Source organism: Petaurus breviceps, unplaced genomic scaffold (assembly GCF_028583685.1).
Source record: "Petaurus breviceps papuanus isolate PSGF00001 unplaced genomic scaffold, PetGlider_PUasm1.0 90784, whole genome shotgun sequence".
NCBI lineage: Eukaryota > Metazoa > Chordata > Mammalia > Diprotodontia > Petauridae > Petaurus > Petaurus breviceps.
Window position 1 is genome coordinate 9,292,048 of NW_027187345.1, and position 20,380 is coordinate 9,312,427.

Sequence of the window (20,380 nt, forward strand, 5' to 3'; positions counted from 1 at the left end):
GGGAAGGCAAGGCTTAGCACTGGTTACTGGGAGAATTTCAGGTATTGGTGGGGGGAGTCAATCTCTATCATGGAGGGCTGCAATCTCAATCGGTCCAACTGTCATGGCTACTTCAGGTCTCATCAGCACAGATCGTGGCTGCTTGCAGAATGACCATTTCGAGGAAGGGGCCATGCTGACTCCATGTTAGGGTGGGTAGGGGAGGCCTTGAAGTTCAGATCATAGCCCGGAAGCAACTGCCACTCAGTCAAGAAATATATATTAGGCACCTACTATGTTCTAGAGGGTAGGTTGGTGGCAAAGTGGATAGAGCACCATGCCTGTAGTCAGGAAGACTGGGTTCAAATCTGGCCTGACACAATTATATGTGATCCTGGGCAAGTCCCTTAACCCTGTTTGCTTTAGTTTCCTCATCTGTAAAATGGGCTGGAGAAGGAAATGGAAAACCTCTCCAGTGTCTTTACCAAGAAAACCCCCAAAAGGGGTCATGCAGAGTTGGACATGACTGAAAATGACTGAAAAAAAAAAAAGGTTCCAGATACTTGAATACCCTGCTAGGTGCTGGGAATACAAAGACCAAAAAAAAAAAATACAAAATATAAATCAATCTTTGCCCTCAAGGAGCTTACATTCTGTAAGGGAAAACAATTTGTACAAATAAAAGAATGTACTAAATATATACGAATAAAATGCAAGGTAATTTCAGTGGGCAGGCCCTAGTGGCTGGTTGTACAAGGTTTGACCCTGTCTGTATGGTCTTTGTGACCACTGGGCCAGGAGGAGTGGCTCTTTCCGTGGTATCCAACTCACTGGATGCTGAGACCACCCTGAGTCCTTAGGCAGTGAGAACAGAATGATTGATGGATCTCTTTGGAACATGTGTGCATACTGAATACAGTCAGCTTCCACACAGATCCCTCCTCCCAGGCCTTCCCACACACATACCACCAATTCTGCTCAATCCAGGTCTGCCTGTCATAGCCATGGTGCCTGCAGGGTACCATGGGAAGAGAGCAGTAATTATTCACCCACCCAATGGGCCTGGGCTGACTTAAGAAGTAGAATTTTGCTCTATGACAGTTCACAGGACTTGCCATGGCCTTGCCTCATTGTAGGATGGTTCAAGACCTGAAATTTCAGACCAGAGGAAAAGGCAGTGGGGCTAACTCAAAGCAGCAGTGAAAGGACCTGAATCCATCCTTGACCCATCCTTTTGTGGGCTGACTCTTGTCTTCCCCTCCTTGCAGGCAGGAAATGTACCTACGGCAGTAAGTGTAAATTCTACCACCCAGAGAGACTGCATCAAATCCAGCTGTCAGTGGCGGATGAGCTTCGAGCCAAGACCAGGACCTTGCCGGGGTCAGAGGAGGAGCAGCTGAGACCCAGCATGAAGACTGGGCCAGTTTCCTCCCTGTCTAGCCCCAGCCTGAGCACAGAAGGACCTTGGAATCCCAGGGGAAGCATCAGTAACTACAGTAGCCGAAACAGCAGCCCAGGCTCCAGTTGGACAGAAGAGAGAGTTTCTTCTGTGGAGGAGAGCTTTAAGGGAACTCTGGCCAGGACCTGGGAGGACTGCACTCAGGAGGGGCAGAACATTGAGAGTGGCTTTCCACATGACTACCTAGCAGGAGATATCAGGTTCTTGGAAAGCCAGTTTTCCCGATTGGCATTTAGTGATGATCTGTATGGTTCTGGCTTACATACTGGCATCACAACTTCCAGGATTCAGAGTGGGATGAGCACTTTATACCAGGGCTGCAACCTCAATCACTCCAGCTGCCATGGCCATGTCACGTCTCATCAGCACAGCTTGGGTTGTAACTGCTTGAGGAACGATCACTTCCAGGAAGGGGCCATGCCAGCTCCTTATGCTTCCAGACACCTGACGATCAGAGGGTCTTACTGTAATGGTACTAGGGAGCCAGGCCCAGCCCTGCAGAAGACTTTTACCCCGAATAACCACATACCCAAATCAGATCTGCAGCAGCCCCAGCAGCAGGCTGTATACTGCTCTCACCCTCCCACTCGGGATCCATTTTCCCATCCCACCCAACCCGATGAGACCTGGAGCATAGAGCAAGTACCCAAGCAATCACCTGGTCCATCCTTTTGGGGGCACTCCAGCTGGGGAAACCATCCCTTTGGGAGAGCAGATAGTTATCTACACTCTTCTGAATATAAATACCCCCCCTTGGATTCAGGCACTGGAGAGCGCGCCCACCTTCGGACAGCCCTGTGTAACATCTTCCCCCAGGATGAGGTGGACCAAGTCATGTCCTTGTTCCCCGACCTTGTGGATATCTCTAGTCTGATATTACTCATCGAGAAAAACCGTCGGCTTTGTCCGTGAGTTGGAAACCTATGAGAACTTAGAGCAGCACATGTGCCTGTGGCATCCCCAAAATCCTTTGGACTGTGAAGTTTTGGGGGCTGGAGCTGCAAACCTACTGAAAGCAACTCACAGTGGCACAATTGACATTTCCTATTGTGAGGATAGGGGTATGGTAGGGGTCCCTTGTCTCTAGGCAGGGTAACATCTAAGCTTTCCCAATGCACATGGAGATCAGGTCAAGGAAGACAAGGAAAGATATTCCATTACTGAGTTTGCCACACTCCTGCTGCCATTTGCGTATTTTCTGAATGAAGGTAACAGAATCTAAGAGCTGGAAAAGACCTCAGAGGTCCCCTAGTCTAAGCCTCTACCTGAGCAAGAATCCAAAAGGGATTTCCTATTTTTTGGAGGGGGAGGAGGCAATTGGGGTTAAGTGACTTGCCCAGGGTCACACAGATAGTACATGTCTGAGGCTGGATTTGAACTCAGGTCCTCTTGACTCCAAGGCTGGTACTCTATGTACTGCATCACCTAGTTGCCTCTGGGATTTCCTGTTAAAGCATCCTTAATAAATAAGCATTCAGATTTTGCTTGAAGATCTCCATTGAGGGGGTAACCAACCCACATCTTCTCAAGGCAACCCATTCTGCTTTGGAATGGAGCAGAATTTATTATTAGGAAGTTAGTGGGTTTTGTTCTTGTTGCTGTTTTACCATTTCTACCTCCTGCTCCTGGCCCCGTGGGGCCAAGAAGAATAATTCTGATCCAGGAATTCTTCACCTGGGGTCTGTGAACTTAAGAAAAAAATATCTGAAGATTATTTAAATATAATTGGGCTCCTTTGCAATTGTAGTTTTAAAAAAAATTTATGCATTTAAAAATATTGTTTTGACAAGGGATCTCTATGTTTCCCTGGACTGCTAAAAGGGTCCATGACACAATAAATATTAAGAACCTTTGATCCAGTCCCTTTTCTATATGACAGCCCCTTAAATATATGAAGATAGCTTTACATTAATAGGAGTATAGATTTAGGACTGAAAGGGACCTTAGGGTCTATCAAATCCAACCTTCTCATTTTACATATGAGGAAACTGAGTCACAAAGCAGTTAAAGTGACTTGCCCAAGGTCACACAAGTAGAAGGGACAGTGCCAGGGTTCCAACCCAAGATATCTGATACCAAACCTAGCCCTCTCCACTAAACCATGCTTCTTCAACATCCCCCTCTAATGCTCTTCTTCTTGAGGCTAACCCACCCCCTTTTCCTCTTATGACATGACTTTTCAAACTTTCATCATCCTGGTTGCCCCTTTCCAGATGTGTTCCAGCTTTTCTATGTCCTTAAAATATGGCAGCTATCACAGAATTCTCCTTTACTCATAGCCCTTAGTAGCATATCATTAGGAGGTAATGATATCCTACCACCCTTTACCTAGAAATAGATAGGGCTTGGAGTCAGGTTGGACCTGCATTCAAATCTGGCTTCAGATTCTTAACTGGATCTATGACCCTGCAAGTCACTTAATTTCTCTTGGCCTCAGTGTCCCCACCTGTAAAATGGGAATGATAATAGCCCCTACCTCCTAGGGGTTGTTGTGAGGAATAAATGTGACAAGTTTAAAGTGCTTCACAAACCTTAAAACGCAGCACAAATGCTGGCTATTACTTTTTGTCTGCTACATCGCCCTGTTGAATTGATGCTGGATTTGCAGGCCACAGAGATTTCACACACACACACACACACACACACACACACACACACACACACACACACACACACCCAGAGGTGAACACTGGCCAAATCCCATTCCAGGAAGCCCCAAGAGGCAGTCCAGATGTTTTCCTTGGCCTGGAATCTTATTTTTATTAAATAATATTTTATTGTGCAGAGATTCTACTTTATTTGCTATTGTCTTGTTGTTAAACAGGTGACTTCTAAGCCTTCTCTATGAGTGAAATTCCAAATTCATTCACTTTTCTCCATTTTAGCCTGTTCCTCAGTTGGTTTCTCTACAGCTTCATGACTCTCTGGGCTTCAGTGTCTTTACCTCTGAAATGGGGGGATTGGATTAGGCGACCTTTTGGGTTTCTCCTAATTCTGACTCTGTGACCTTCCTGAATTTAGCACAGTGCCAGGCACATAGGTACTTAACACATACCTGGTTGATTGATTGGTACAGTTGGAGGATGACCTGTATTTGCAGACTTGTTATGTATCTCTACATTAACCATTCTCTCATATTCAAAGTTGGCTTTTCTTCACATTGTGATCAGAACCAGTTATTTCTATTTTTCATAGGATCTTTTGCTAGAGTAAAGTCCAAAGTCTTCACCATCCCCTGTGTTCTTTCTGGAAACAGTAATGGGATACCCATTTTGTAGCAGAGGACCAGAGGACCACTGACTGCCTAGGGACACCAAGCTAAACCAGCTGGACTAGAATATTGCCCTTTGGCCTCTTTGCTATCCTACAATTGCCTTTTATATTGGGGAGAAGAAAAGAGTCCCATAAAAGATAAAGCAGCACTTTCCACTTCTGCCCTGAAAGGTATGCATGGTCACAAGGCAAGGAGCCGCTTCATCCAAGATGCCTCACACAAGCCACAGTTCTAGTTGGTACAGGTGTTGACTTTTAGCAAATGTTCTCTCTATCCAGTGTCTAAAGGTTCCAGCCCCATGGCCTGGCAGGATGGGCAGGTCCACAGCAGCAGGTAAATTACCCCCCTGTCATTTCTTGTGATTGCTGAAGCTTTAGAGGTTCTAGTTTCCCAAGGAGATTAGACCTGGGGCAATATGCAGGGACAAAGGGCAGTCCATTCCCATTTACTGTTATGGGCCTAGTGTTCATGGTAACAGTACAGTGTGTTACTCTAAAAAAATCTATTTCCCAGACCTCTTTTATGAATCCTGTGAATATAACTAGTTGTAAAATCCTGTGATGTGATGCTGTATCTTCCTGTTGATGGTAAAACATTGAGTCTGAATCCTTGGCACCTAAAAGCACATTTATCATTTTCTGAGCCTAGTTTGAGTCAGAATTGACTTCTTCATACTTCTGTCCTACCTAAATAAAAAGAACAAAACAAAAACTGACCTGTAGACACATATTCAATTTACATTGTTACTTGGGACTGAGAGTACAAGATGCCCACATACTTATTGTGTTGTCTGTAAAAAATAAAATCACTTCAGTAGAGCAGAAGGCCCTCCTTTTCCAATACACATATCAAAAATCATGTTAAGATTGCTTAAAAGATATGATAACAGAAATAACTTTATTTGCCAACCCTCTAATTATTAATATCAAATAGGAAGGTAGATGTTTGCCAAAGATGTTCCTGTCATTGACAATGTCTAGTGCAGAGACCAATCAAAGAAAGAATCCTTATAGATCCGGGATTCTTATCCTGGACCTGTGAACTTGGATGGGAAAAAATTACATCTTTATAGTTACTCCTTCCATATCACAAATTTGCCCATCATGGTTTCGATATCTAGCAGGTCAGCATAAGAAATTAAATGGTAATTTTGCAGAAACCGCAGATGACATGTAAAGGCCAGCAGATGACACAGAAATAGTTTAAAACTCAGAAATACATAAAATATATGTATGGTATTGTATAATATTAACATATTTTATATTTAATACTATAATAATTCAGACTTCTTCTCTGGTGTGAAGGGAGAGCCAAAACATTTTATGTGGATTTTCCAGTTTGTGGGGGCATTGCACCCCTAACCTCCACTATGTGGAGGGGATAACTATATTTCAATGTAACTACTTTTCTTTGCAATCCCATGTATTTTATGTTATACCCTTAAAAGCATGCTTCTGAGAAGGGTTCTATAGGATTCGTCAGACTACATGAAGGTCCGTGAAACAAACCCCTTAAGAACTCCTGCCATAGAGTCCTCCAACTTCTCCTTTTTGGTGGATGGTACCATACTGATTGGATCAAGTCCTGGAACATTACAGAGGCCTAATGAAAGCTGTAATAACAGAGTTTGGCTTAACTAGCCACACAGGAAAGACCAAGTGAGTGAAGACTGCCTATTCTTCAGACCGTGAGATATAGTTAGACAGCCAACCTCTAATACTCATCCTCCAGTGTATTCTTCATAGATAGGCACCGCCATGATTTGGACCCTAAAACTAAGGAAGAAGTGAAGCAAGTTAAATTGCTTTGGGGAAATGACAAAGTTCTTCTAATGAATCCAAGGTTCTCCTTGAAACAAAACCCCACCTTTCTAATACCAGCATTCTGCAGGTGATGTCCTAGTCATGTAACACTAAAGTCTCCAAAGAGAGACTGAGACTGAGGATTACCCCAAAGGGCAATGGAGTGGTGCTTGGTGGGCATAAGCAGGTTACGACACATTACAAACAGGAAATTATGAAAAAGTACTATGAAGGAAGCTATCAAAGATATTTTTGAGTCAAAAAGAAGAGAGGTTGGTTGTGTGGTGAGAGAGAAAGGTAGATAACCAACCTGTGTGTTCTGATGGCACATTATCAGAGCATAAAAATTCAAGAAGGTCCCCAGGAGGTTGACTGGTCCCCTGTTGGTATTCACTTTGTCCAAAGTCACACAATTAGCAAGGGTCAGAGAAAGATTCAAACCAGTGTGGTGAAGTGGGAAAGTGATATGGGAAGACTTGAGACCAAGAGTCATACAGGACAGGGAGGCATAGGGAATTGTGATCAGCATCATAGGGGGAGGGTATACCTGCATCCTGAGGTCACAAATACATTGGGCCATTAGGGAACTTTAGGACCAATGAATTTGGTTTTCCTAGATAAATACTGTGAAGGAAATTCAGATTTCCCCCCCCCTCTTGACCTAACTAAGGAAAGTTTCATAGATTTATAAGATCTAGACCTAGAGGTCATCTGGTCCAGCCTCCTCATTTTACAGGTGAGGAAACTGAGGCCAAGTGACATGTGCAAGCTTACACAGGTAGTAAATCAAAGCCAGAATTGAAAGCCAGGTCCTAAGATCAGGGATTTGGAGCTGGAGGGCCCTCAGAGGCCATTTAGTCTAATCTTCTGATTTTAAAGGGGAGGTAACTGTGGTCCATAGGAGTTTGCTGATTTGTCCAAGATCGTATAGGCAATTAAGTGTCAGAGGTGGGATTTGAATTTGGTCTTCCGACTTAAAATCCAGTGCTCATTTCATGACTCTTTAGCTGCCTGATCTGCTTCATATCATACAATCATTGCATGGATGGTTTGGGTTAGAAATAGTGAAACTGTCTCTTTTGAGTTGTTTGTGGGTATTTTTTGGAGGGGAAGAAAGGAGGTCAGTACTTTATTTTCCTATTATTGTTAAATTGATTTTCAGTCATGTCTGACTCTTCATGATCCCATTTGGGGTTTTCTTGGCAAAGATACTGGAGTGGTTTGCCATTTCCTTCTCCAGCTCATTTTATAGGTGAGGAAACTGAGGCAAACTGGGTTAAGTGACTTGCCCAGGGTCATACAGCTACTAAGTGTCTGAGCTCATATTCGAAAGCAGGAAGATGAGTCTTCCTGACTCTAGGCCCAGCGCTCTGTGTACTGAATCACCTAGCTGACTCTCTTGAATTTTCCTATGACTAATAATGACAAATGACATTGATACAGTGCTTTAAGGTTTGGTAAACACTTTGCATATATTATCTTATCTCTGCCTCTCAACAAGTATTACTGTTTCCATTGTACACATGAGGAAACCAGGGGTCAGAGAAGTTTAGTGCTTTGTCCAAAGTCACATAGCCAGAATAAAAGTCAGAATAAAACTCAAACCAGCAGGGTGAAGTGGTAAAGAACCTGGAGTCTCAGGATGTGTGTTCAAGTCCTGCTCCCTGGTGTGACTTTAGACAATTCACAACCTTCTTGGGCTTTAGTTTCCTTATCTGCAAAATGAGAGGATTGGGCTGGCTAGCCTCAATGGGCCCTTCCAGTTGTAGGCGTATGAGCCTAGAACTCCAGGTCCCTGCTCTTCCCAATATACCAGACTGTCACTGTCTGAGAGAAGCACACCAGAGACAAATGAACAACTTAAAAAATGCCAAGTGTCCTACCCTTTGGAGCTGTTTTCCAAAGTCTCTGTATGTCATTGTGACATGTGCCATGAATGGGCCTGGTAAAGGCGATGTCCTTCATTGTATAGATGCTTACTAGGCTTAATAAATAAAAGTAATAATTGGTTCATTCATTCATTCCTTGATGCTCACTTCTGATCTAGTCACAATCAATTCTTGGGCCCAGTTCTACCATCCTTCCCAGACACCCCCAGCTTGACCTTTGTGATGTGGGACTGAAGTCAGGGCTTAGGGCCATAGATCAGGGGCTGTTGGCCAACATTTGTTTGTGAACTTTGGGGCTGAATGCTATGGTGTGGGGCCTTGGCGGGGGATGGGGGGAGGAGGAGGATAGGAGGGTCAAGTCATGGCTGATAGGTTTTGATCCTTGAGGGCAGGGGCTGTGTTTTGTCCTTCATATTCCTAGTATTTAGGCCAGTGTCTGCTCATAGTGAGAGCTTAATAACGGCTTCAGGAGAAACAAGGAGACTTGTCCCTTGCTGAAAGTCCTGTCTGCTGCTCATGACCAGGGAAGCCTTGTTTCCCCAAGGTGTTTCATTGACAACACATACTTCAATGTCTAAATTACTTGAGATTTTACCATTTCATTTACTCCCTAAACCCATGCAGAATCCCCTTCATCCTCCCCAGCCAACTGGCCCTGGGGGTTGCTGTAGGTTCCCTCAGGGCTGGCCTGGTTTGACTGATTAGGCTGGTCTTCAGACAATGCCCACAGAGTCTTCACAGTGGAAGCCTTCCAAGGCAAGTGGGAGGGAGTAAGCAGAAGCTGGACCATGCACTGCCCGCTCCCAGGTCACCTCCACCCTGAGACAAGGCTCCAGCACTTAACGGCTCAAACATTCCTCTGCCTCTGACCCCAGAGGAGTACTGGAAAAACTTCTGCTTCCTGTTTAAACCTGCCCCACAGTCCTTAATTGCCCAACACAGGGAAACTAAAGGCTGTACTTGTCTCCACTGGTGCATTTCCTCATCTGGGACCTGCCTGGGAGGTGATTTGGGGGCAGAATTGCAAAATGTTTAATGCAGGTAGGTGGGAGGGGGGAAACACAGGCCTTGCCTGATCCTTTTCCCAAGGGGACTATTCTAGGATTCAGACAAGCATCTCTGGTTCAAACCCCTCATTTTTATGCAGAATTTATAGGATCATACAGCTGGAAGGGTCCCCAACTCTAGCTCCTCCATGTTACAGTTAAAGACACTGAGGCCCAGAGAGGTTAAAGTTATTTGTCCAGCATTGAATAACTAGTATGTGTCTGAGGTGAGATTGGAACCCAGATCTCTCTGACTCCAATGACTTCACCACACAACCTCTTATGTCAGCTGTCTCAGAAGGGCCCCAGGAGTATGGAGATAGTAAGGGGAGCACCGGAGGGAAAGAGAAACAGAGAAGATACAAAATGAAAGCATGCTGGAAGCTTAATCCTAGGGTAAAAACAGTCATATTATACCTAGGAGGACTTCTGGCATGTTTTTCAATGAATGGAATTGACCCTTAGTCTGGTGATTTGGTTAATTAGCCAGTCGATCAATAAACATTTATTAAGTGCCCATGGTTATCATTGTTGTTCACCTTTTGTCCTGGAAGAGGACCAATGGCATAACAAGGGCCTTTTCTGGATTTGTCTTAAATTGGACTTAAGTGAGGCAAAACTGAATTTAAGTGAGGCAAAATCTACACCAGTGTTTCTTCCTCCAGAGTCATCTGAGTCCAGTGGCAGGACAAAAGTCAAGCCAGACCAGGATGCAGTGGATGACCTTGGCTTTTTTAAGCTAAGGTAAAGACTTTAGCTGACACCTTAGCTTCCTGGGTCTCAGTTTGCTGGGGTAACCCCCATTCAGTGATTAAGGGCTAGGTAAGTATAGAGAAAAACAACATGAGATTAATTGGAGTGTATAAGCACCCATTAGAGAATAGGCCTAAAGCCAGGAAAGCTTGAGTTCAAATCCTACCTCTGACTCAGACTGTACTTTGTGACAAGCCAATCACCTTCTCAGATCTCCAGGTATCAAACCTCAAAAGAAAGAGGCCACGAAACTGAGCATGAGAAACCCTGTAGACTTTTCATATTGACTTAGAATATCATGTGTTAGCATTATCTGTGCCCTATCGTATTTTTATTTATTTTGTTGAAACTTTGCCAATTACATTTTAATCTTATTCAGTATGTACTCTTATCCTGCCCTGGTAGAGGATGTTTCCTCACCTGCCAGTTTCTGTACCAATAAAATCACAATTCTAGTCCTTATCTCTAACCCTACATACCAATCACTGTGCAACCCTGTGAATCCATCTTGCTGTTTTCTTCCTCCCTCAGTAATCCTCAGTTGGGTGCTGGGAGATGTTTAACAACCTACTTTATAGATAAAAAAAAGGAGAAAGAAGCAGGAGGAAGAGGAGGAAGAAGGAGGGAGGAAAAGCTAGAGGATGAAGAAGAAGGAAGAGGAGGAGGAGGAGGAAGAGGAGAAGAAAGAGAGGGAGAAGAAGAAGAAATAGGAGAAGGAGAAGGAGAAGAAGATGATAGTATTTTCTTGAAGGGGAAGAGAAGGACTTCAGGATATTTCATCAGGCTTCAGCCATGCTCAGCAGCCCTATGTTCTTTCCATCCCTGCCCTCCCATATTCAGCTTCCAAAACGATTTTAGAGGTCATTGATTTCTTTCCCTCCACATTTTACAGCTTGGAGAAAGTTAGATGACACAGTAGATGGACTATTGGACTTGGAGTCAGGAAGGCCTGAGGTTAACTCCTGTCTCAGTCATTTACTAACTGTGTAAACATGGGCAAGTCACTTAACCTCTGTCTACCTTAATTTCCTCATCTATAAAATGGGGATAATAATAGCACATACTTTACAGGGTTGTTACAAGGATCCAAGGAGTAAATGTAAAGTGCATTACCTTAGTGCTATATAAATGTTGACTATTATTAATATTATTATTTTTACTGATGAGGAAACAAAGGACCAAGGAGAATAGACTTGCTTGAAGTCATGTAATTAGTAAGTAGGGGAACCAGGCTAGGTTTTGTGACTCTTTTTCTCTTTCTGTGTGTGTGTGTGTCTTTATCTCTGTCTCTGTCTTTGTCTGTATGTCTGTCTCTGTTTCTGTTTCTCTGTCTCTCTCTTTCTCTTCTTCATCCTTAGGTGTTACTTTCAATTGTTGGTGAAAGCACCCATTTAAATCTTCTGGTGAATGTTCATTACTGGAAGTGTTCAGCTTTCTTCAGTTCCCTAAGAGAGAATCTCTAGTGATGAGGTTTACAGTTCATGTATGAAAGAATTCACTTAGACCATTTTCTCCTAACCAAAGGGAGCTTTACTGATGCAAAACCAGCACGGGTTTCCTAGCAAAAAAGTTAAGGGAGACTCCGATATTTGGGGGACTTATGCTTAGGTACAGGTTTCAGAATGATGATGTAGTTTTAGAGGATTTTATGGGGGTTGAAGATTAAAGACAGGACAGGATGAGGGAGATAGGGAATTCTTTATGGTTAAGGATTTAAGGATGGGGCAGAAGGATACAGTTTAAAAACTAAAGGACCTGGGGAACACAGGATAAGGGAGACAAAAGCAATTCATTTGGTACAGGTTCAAGATAAGGGGAAAAGGATTTTAGGGGACCTTCAGGTTACAGAATAAACTAGGGGATTCACAAAACTTGAAAAACAACCCTTGACCCTTAGGGTACTGTTTGTATCTGCATCATCTAGTACGGGACACAAGCTAGTACCTTTTCTTTGTTCTTTCTCCCACAGGAAGGTTGTCTTCTCCAGCAAAGCTCCTGGTACCTCCTGTCTATCTAGAGGTTGCAAAGCTAGAGGGAGTGGGGGGTTTGGGAGGGAGGCTGATCTGGAAGGTCCTGTGGCTAAGCTTGGTGCGATTAACATTACATGGATCTTGCAAACTCTGCTGCATGGGGCAGATGAACCCTACTATGGAACCCCTCCCAAGAGCACCTCCAGGGAGAGAGGGGAGGAAGTGGTTTTTCTGAGTCAGAAGATGACCCCATTCCCTTTGACACAGGGCTGAACTATTGTCCTCTAGAGCTGAGAGGGCTGTGAATGAAATCAAGATGGGTCAGTAGTTCAAGATCTGGGTTAACATTGGGAAATGGTGGACCCAGACTGTCACTTAGGAGTTCCAAGGTACAGTTCATGAGGCCTCTGTACTCAATAATGGAATTACAAAAATTTTTAAAGTCAGTGCTTAGAGATGCTCTGTTGGAAAGTTAGCTCGGTAAAGTGGGAAGTGTTCAAGTCTTGAGGTCAGGAGATTTGGGCTTGAGACTTCATTTTGATGTATATTAGCTATGTGACTTAGGATAAGTCATAACCTTTCTGACCCTCAATTTCCTCATTTATAAAAGAAGCATAGGGGTGGCTAGGTGGCACAGTGAATAGAGCAACAGCCCTGGAATCAGGAGGACCTGAGTTCAAATCCGGTCTCAGACATTTCACACTTACTAGCCATGTGACCTTGGGCAAGTCACTTAACCCCAACTGCCCTGCCTTCCCCCCCCCCAAAAAAGCAAAAATAAATAAATATAAAAAGAAGCATAACAATACCTGTGCTAACTACCTGACAGTGTAGTTTGAATTATTGCTTACTTGTAAAACATGTGGGTTACTAAATAGAATAGCAGATAGAAAATGGTTTTCATGCAAATACAGGATGTCTGTGAAGTTACTTCTTCAGATCTTTTTGTGTTGTCAAGTTGGGCTCCCAGACTTCGCGACTGCTTCCTTGAGGGCTCTGTGGTTAGCATGTGTGGTTGGGGGGGTACTATTTTTCTAATGCTCACAGGCCCCAATGTGTGTGCTTTCCCACATGTTTATATCAATTGATAGCAATTAATCAGTCAGAATTAATTAACTTTTTTAGAAAGGGTATATATTGAGGTAAGTATAATAAAGGGGATGGGGAAACATTTAATAGGTACCTACTATGTGTCAGGCACTGTTCTAAGCACTTGGTAAATATTATCTTGTTTGACAACCCTGGGAGGAAGGCGCTATTATTATCTGTTTTACATTTGAGGAAACTGAGTCAGAGAATGGTTAAGTGACTTACCCACATAGCTAGTAAATGCCTAAGTCTGGTCAAGGTGGGGAGAAGACCTCTCAAGATGGGGAGAAGACCCTCAAGGTTGGAAGAAGACCCCTCAAAGTGGGGGGAAGACCCCTCAAGGTGGGGAGAAGACCCCTCAAAGTGGGGAGAAGACCCCTAAAGGTGGGGAGAAGACTTCTCAAGATGGGAGAAGAGTCCTCAAGGTGGGGAAGAGACCTCTCAAGATGGGAAGAAGCCCCCTCAAGGTGGGGAGAAGACCTCTCAAGGTGGGGAGAATCTTCCTCAAGGTGGGGAGAAGCCCCCTCAAGGTGAGGAGAAGACCTCTCAAGATGGGAGAAGACCCTCAAAGTGAGGAGGAGAAGACCCCTCAAGGTGGGGAGAAGCCCCCTCAAGGTGGGGAGAAGACCTCTTAAGATGGGAGAAGACCCTCAAAGTGGGGAGAAGAGCCCTCAATGTGGGGAGTAGATGGAAGCTGAAGCACTGTCCTTCCCCACCCCCACCCACAAACAATTCCTTCTCAGGGGCTTGGCTGGAGGCTTCTAGATGTTTTAACCCTTGATTCTAAACTTCTTGATTTTATACAAACCCCATAGGGCTTGACCAAGTACATCAACCAAGCCAAACAGACCTTTTGTTATACCAATTTGAAATGCCTTGTTTAAACCAAGCCATCTAGACCTGTCTACACCTAGTTTACCTCTGGTTTATTCAATTGAGATATTTTCTCATCCAAGAAAAAATTTGGGGCATAATATCTTACATTAAGCGAGATGGCATAATCCTCTAGGTTCCTCCCCCCCCCCCCCCCTCTTCATCCTCCCCTTTCCCCATACTACTGTATTACAGGAATATCTATGTGATACAGTGACTAGATGCTGGGCCAAGAGTCAGGAAAACCTGACTTCAAATCTGGCCTTGGACGTTTACTAACTGTGTGACCCTGAGTAAGTCACTTAACTTCTGTTTGCCTTAGGTTCCTCATCTGTAAAATAGGGCTAAGAATAGCATCCACCTCCCAGGATTGTTGTGAGGATACGTACTATGTAAATGTTAGCTCTTATTATGACTACTACTCCTTGCTGCTACATTTGGGTTTCTAGAACCTGCTTGGGTCTACAGTTCAAAATCATGGCTCACCATCTTCTGTTTTTCACTCTTCCTGACCTAACCAGAATTAAGGATGAGACATTGTAGTAAGGCCAAAGGATGTTTACTTAAAGTTAATAATAATAAAATAAGTTAACAATAATAACTTACTTTAAGGTTTGTCAAAGGCTTAACACATATTATAACATTTGATCCTCACAACAACCCTTCCAGGTGGGTGGTAACATTATCCTCATTTCACAAGATGAAGGACCTGAGGAAGAGGAAGGTTAAGTGACTTGCCCAGAGTCATTCACCTCATAAGCATAGAATAAGTATATTATTTGAACCTGTATCTTCCTGACTCCAACTATGATACTCCAAGCTGATACTGCCTCTCATAATGAGAAATTATAATAAGGAACAGGTGCTGTATTATCCATTCCCCAAAACTACCTCCTCTCACCTCCAGGCCTCAGGAGGGTAAGAATCCTTTAACTCCAACCCATGACTTGTCTGTTAAAGCAGTTTCCCCTAAAGATTTCATTCCATCTAGCTAATACTCCAATAAGTATGTCTGTTTGGACATCTTGATTCAATCAAAGTGTTTCAGCTAGGCGTAATAAGAAGACTTGGTTGATTGTATTTGAAGGTGCCCTGTGGGGCTTGTATAAAACCAGCAAGCCAGTTTAGAATGGAGGAATCAAGAGTATCTTTAGAAGCCTCCAACCAAGTTTCCAAGAAGGAATTACTTGGTGGGGACAGGGGGAAGGAGGGTGGAAAGAATGGGGGCAGCCACTCAGCCACTCAACCTCTTGCCCCACCCTCTTGATGGGAGGAGGACCTAGAAGACCAGAGGATGCAAGGATAAATTGGTATATAGTTTTTTGATCATGCCTCCTTATCAGTAAAACATTTTTAAACTTGTGTCACATATATATGTATATTTTAAAATTATGTACATCTGCTACCATATGAATAATTATGCACATTATGCAAAAGCAAACATTTTAAAAGGATAAGAGAAAGATGAAATGATATCTGCTATTAGAGTCAATAGGGAATCACTGAATTTTACTGCATAGAAAGTGACATGTCACAGAATTTTAGGAAAATCACTAACTTGGCAGTTGTGTGGAAGATGGGTAGGAGAAGGAAGAGATTTGAAGCAAGGAGTCTAATTAGGAGTCTGTGGCAGTAGTTCAGCTAAGAGGAGATAAGTAGCTGAACTAGAGTGTGGCTGTATAAATGCAGAAAAGGGGAGAGATGTTGTAGGGGTAGAAGAGACAACGTGTGGCAAATGATTGAATGGGGGGTGGTTAGGGAGAATGAGTAGGGGATAGTGACAGGGAGATTGTGAACATGTGTTCACAAGAATTGTGTCCTAATGAGTTTGGAAGAAGGATGGGTTTTTGGGGAAGGATAATGTAATGAGGGCTTTGTTCTCCCACAACCTATCCTTACCTGCTCGTCCTGTGCCACTCACATTGTCCTACCCAAAATGAAAATGGAGAAGTTGTACCCTTACTCACCAGTCAGCATTATGGAGAGCATAAACTCCTCTGAAACTGGCTTCTGCTATAGTCACAAAGTGATCTGGGAATACTTTGGGATTAAGGGGGTGGGGTTCCCCAATGGTACCTGGGCAGTTGTTGCTGTGGTCACTTGGATAGGAAAGGAATCTGTTTATAACTGCCCTCAGGGGTCAATAAAGGACTCAAAAAGAGAATTGGGAAATTGCACATTGCGGGTAGGGAGTGTTGAGGGATTAGAGTAGGTTGTGGTTGAAACAAGCCATAAGACTGGCTATTTTGGAGTGTGTGTGTGTGTGTGTGTGTGTGTGTGTGTTTGTGTGTGACCCTCTTTGACCATCTGATAGGTTAATTACTCACTTGTGATCTACCCACTTTGGAAACCAGTGCCCTAGTGTATGTTATTATACTGTTATTCTGATAGTTTGAGTATTTCCTTAAGAAGAATGAACAAGTTGAAATAATTTTGGCTTCATCTGGGTGAAATTCTGCTTCTTAATATAGCATACATATAGTTAAAATGAGCAGTGTTAGCCTTCAAAAGTTATTTTTCACAGAACCAGTTCCTGGGATAGGCAAATAGAGACATGACCTATTTGGAAAGTAAGTAGCATAAACTTTAATTTGTGTTCCTACATTACAAAGAAACCTTGTTATGCAATGGAAATTGTACTGGACTGAGAGTAATGTCTTGGTTTTGTTGCTTAGTAGCAATTTGACCCTAATCACTTCATGTTTCTAAGTCTCAGTTTCCTTAACTGTAAAATGAGAAAAGGACTAGATGATCACAAATATCTCTTCTACCTTCCATGATTTGATTGATCTAGGTTGGTTGTAGTTATCACATGGATATTTAGAGGATGTCAATAGGTCATTATCTTAGCCTAAACTTCTAAACTTCTTTTATTTCAGCCCAAAATTTCAGTCTTCCATTTAAGGTTCTTTATGATCTGACTCAAATTCACTGATCCATTGCTTAACTCTCCACTAATTGTTGAGGTTAAGAACAAGGAGGCACTCTGGAATAGTGGAGAAAGTGTTGGACTTGGAGTCTGGAAGATCTGAGTTTAAATCTTGTCTTCTTCCAAGTTGGGCCTGAGGGACAAGTGTTCATGGCTCTTATGCATCATTAAGGCTAATTGGAGCCGTTATCGCTTGGCCAAAGGCACTTTTTGCCAGTTCTAAATTTAACTTTATAACACTGTAAATAAAAGAGGAAGTAATAATGGCTCAAGTCCCTTGGCTTGCTGGAGTTCCTTCCTTAGGCCCATATTTGTCAGCTTCCTTTGTCAGAGTCTCAGTTTCCTTATCTGTAAAATAGGGATAATAACAGTATATAACAGGGTTATTATGGATAGCAAAAGCAATAATTTTAATAAAGCATTTTATAGTCTTTAAAGCACTCTGTAAAAATCACCTAGTTTTATTATTATAGCTAAATTCTTGTTCACAAGAATGAGAAAGGTATGGATGAATTTGTTCTGTACTATTGGAAGGAGCCCCAACTTTGATAAGGTGAGGCAATGTCACTGAAGCACAGTAAACCCAGAATACTGACTTTTGTGGAACAAAGAGTACTTTGCTCCAAGGTGCTTGTGACATCTCTGGGTGGAGGGGACACCATCCCTGAGATGACTGTGGTCCTCAGGCCAAATTCATGGTTTTCTGATGGTGCAAAGATCAATTCCACCCCCACCCCTCTGGCCGCCACAGATTCTTTTCAACTTAGTGTCCACCTTCCTGGAACTGACTTCTTGCCAACCCCTACTGTAGTGAATATCTCCCCTTTCACCCATGGCCAAACTTCTAATGAATTTGCCTTTGTTGCATCCCCCAAACACTCGGTGAATCTTTTCTTTCCTCTTTATTTCTACACCTGCTTCGAGGTCCAGAATAAGTTCAGCTGTCTCTGTGAAGCCTTCCCTGACAACCACAATATCCCTGGCCAATTATACAGTAGTTCCATCATTTGGATGCAGTCTGTCTTACATTGTTAGTTATCTTTGAATACTCTACTTAGATACTTGTAAGTATCTTTGATCTTAAAGTGTGGGTCTTGCTCCAACAATGCATATAAAAATCTATCCACAGCTTCTCCTGTGTGACACTGACCCCTTAGTATGCATACATATGTATAGGCGAGTGGTGAAGTGGGGGTTGCAGAACCCAAGATCAAATCCTGGTGCTGCCACTTACTGCTGGAGTATCTTTGGACAAATTGCTTAACCTCTCTGAGCCTCAGTTTCCTTATATGTAAAGTGATGGGCTTGAACTAGATGACCTTTAAGGCCCCTTCCAGTCCTAGGTCTATGATCCATACTTAATGTAGAACTTGAAAAGACCTTAGAGATAATTTTGATGCCCTTCTTTTATTTTACAGATGAGAAAACAGACTGGGAAGGGAAGTGACTTTTCTTTCCTAGGTAACAGTGGTACTTTGACAGAGAGAGTCCTATGCTCCTTTTTCCTCACTATGTGACCTATTTGTCTAGGTCCTTTATCACCCCGCCACAAGATTGTAAGGTCCTTGAGGGCAAAAATTGTCATACTTGTAGTACTTTCTGTGTGCTATGTACTTGATTTAGATATGATTATAAAGTAATGGAGAAAATAAGTAGCTAAATTTGCTGTCCAATGTTCAGTAAATATTTATTAATTGAAAAACTGAGGTCCTGAGAATTCTCACTAGGATCCTTGCTGCAGACACCTATATAAGTGTGTGTGTATTTTTTTTTAGCAGTCCCTGGGCTTTCCAGCTCATGATCTCAAACTGATTAGGCTTCCAAAAGCCAAGATGTAGTATTTCTACTGTTAAAAAATAGAGTCCAGAATCCCAGGACTTTATTGGAGGTAGGCTAGGTGCTTTTCTACCAGCTCTTCTCTTCTCCAATTCTGAACCCGAGAGACAAGTCTTTATGGCTGTTACATAGACCATGAAGGCTAATTGAGGCTGTTACTGCTTGGCTGAAACCACTTTGCATCAGCATTCAATTCATCTGTATAACATTATAAGTAAAACAGGAAGCAAGAGTGGCTGTGCTCTATTAGTTTCCTGGGATTCAGTCCTTAGCCTCTCATTCAACCCTCTCTCATGGAAGAGAAAGGCCAAAGGTAAGAACAAAGCTAGACTTCCCGGTTCACAGTGTGTGCTTTGAATCAGTTCCCCTCTAGAGCATTTTCCCCTCAAGTCATTTTAAAATAACTTCTCATAATCTGTTGGGTGCAAATGTAGTTGATTTATGACTCTGTTGACCTTTAATACATTGGCACAGAGATGTTTTCCCCTTGCCTTGTTTATTCAGCACTGGGCAGAATGATTTAGGAGTCATGCTGCTATGAGGGTTGCCCTATTTCTTTCGACCAAAGGCCTTACCATGTTGGATTTGCCCTTTAGGATTTACACCCCACTGGGGGCTCTGCCTCATCCTTTTTTAAAACAAAATAGCACTCACCCTTTCTTAGCCAGGGACCACATTACTTGTGTTTCTTGGGCTTATGAACCCTTTGAAGAATTCCCCAGAGAAATGGTTGACCAGAGCTCCCTGTCAGACTGCAGGCTCAGCTCCATCCTCCTTCTTTATAGCCCTTACTTTTTCTGAGTAAAGCGGCCATAGAAAAGCTTTGATAGACACGTGCTATTTATCCTTAACTGATCTCTCTAATAACTTGTGCTTTTTCTAAAACTGTGGAAAGTACAATTTCTAGCCCTTTAAGGGACTAAATAAACACATGCTATAACCATATAGTATGTCACACACAGTGTAAGGCTTATAATGGGAAGTGCACCCATTTGGAAGGGAGTAGGCTTATTGGCAAACTGACAGATGAGTTGTTCTCAAATGTGCCCCCTGGGAAAATGGCTCTCAAGTCCTAGAGGTGAAAGGGACCTTGGAGGCCAATCAATCAGAAAACAAGTATTGTTATGTGTTGGGCCATGCGTCTGTACTGGGCACACCAAGACAATAATTAAACCATCCCTGACGTCAAAAAGCTTACCTTCTCCTTCAGGGAAAACAACATGTTCATATATGAGTAGATGTAAAATAAAAACAAGGCAATTGGTTGGGAGTAGGGGGAGAGATGAGGCTTGTTCCAGCAGTGGCATGAGTAGTGGAGATCAGGAAAGGCCTCAAACAGAAGTTGGTCCTAGGCCTGAGTGTTGAAGGAGACAAGGAATTCTAGGAGGTAAAAATGAGGAGGAAGTATATTCCAGAGCCTGAGGATGGAAGAGGAGATGTCCTGTATGGGGGCCTGTGCATAGATCAGTAGAGTGTGTGAA

General features: G+C 42.9%; 1 protein-coding gene across 1 annotated transcript in view; it reads left to right on the forward strand.

The window, feature by feature from the left end:
• Positions 1 to 4,073, forward strand: part of ZC3H12D (zinc finger CCCH-type containing 12D) — a 40,341-nt gene extending 36,268 nt beyond the window's left edge. The window contains exon 5 of the mRNA XM_069069713.1: positions 1,248 to 4,073. Within this exon, the coding sequence (XP_068925814.1) occupies positions 1,248 to 2,350 (1,103 nt within the window). The 3' untranslated portion in view covers positions 2,351 to 4,073. The remainder of the gene's footprint in view (positions 1 to 1,247) is intronic.
• Positions 4,074 to 20,380: the final 16,307 nt, after the last annotated feature.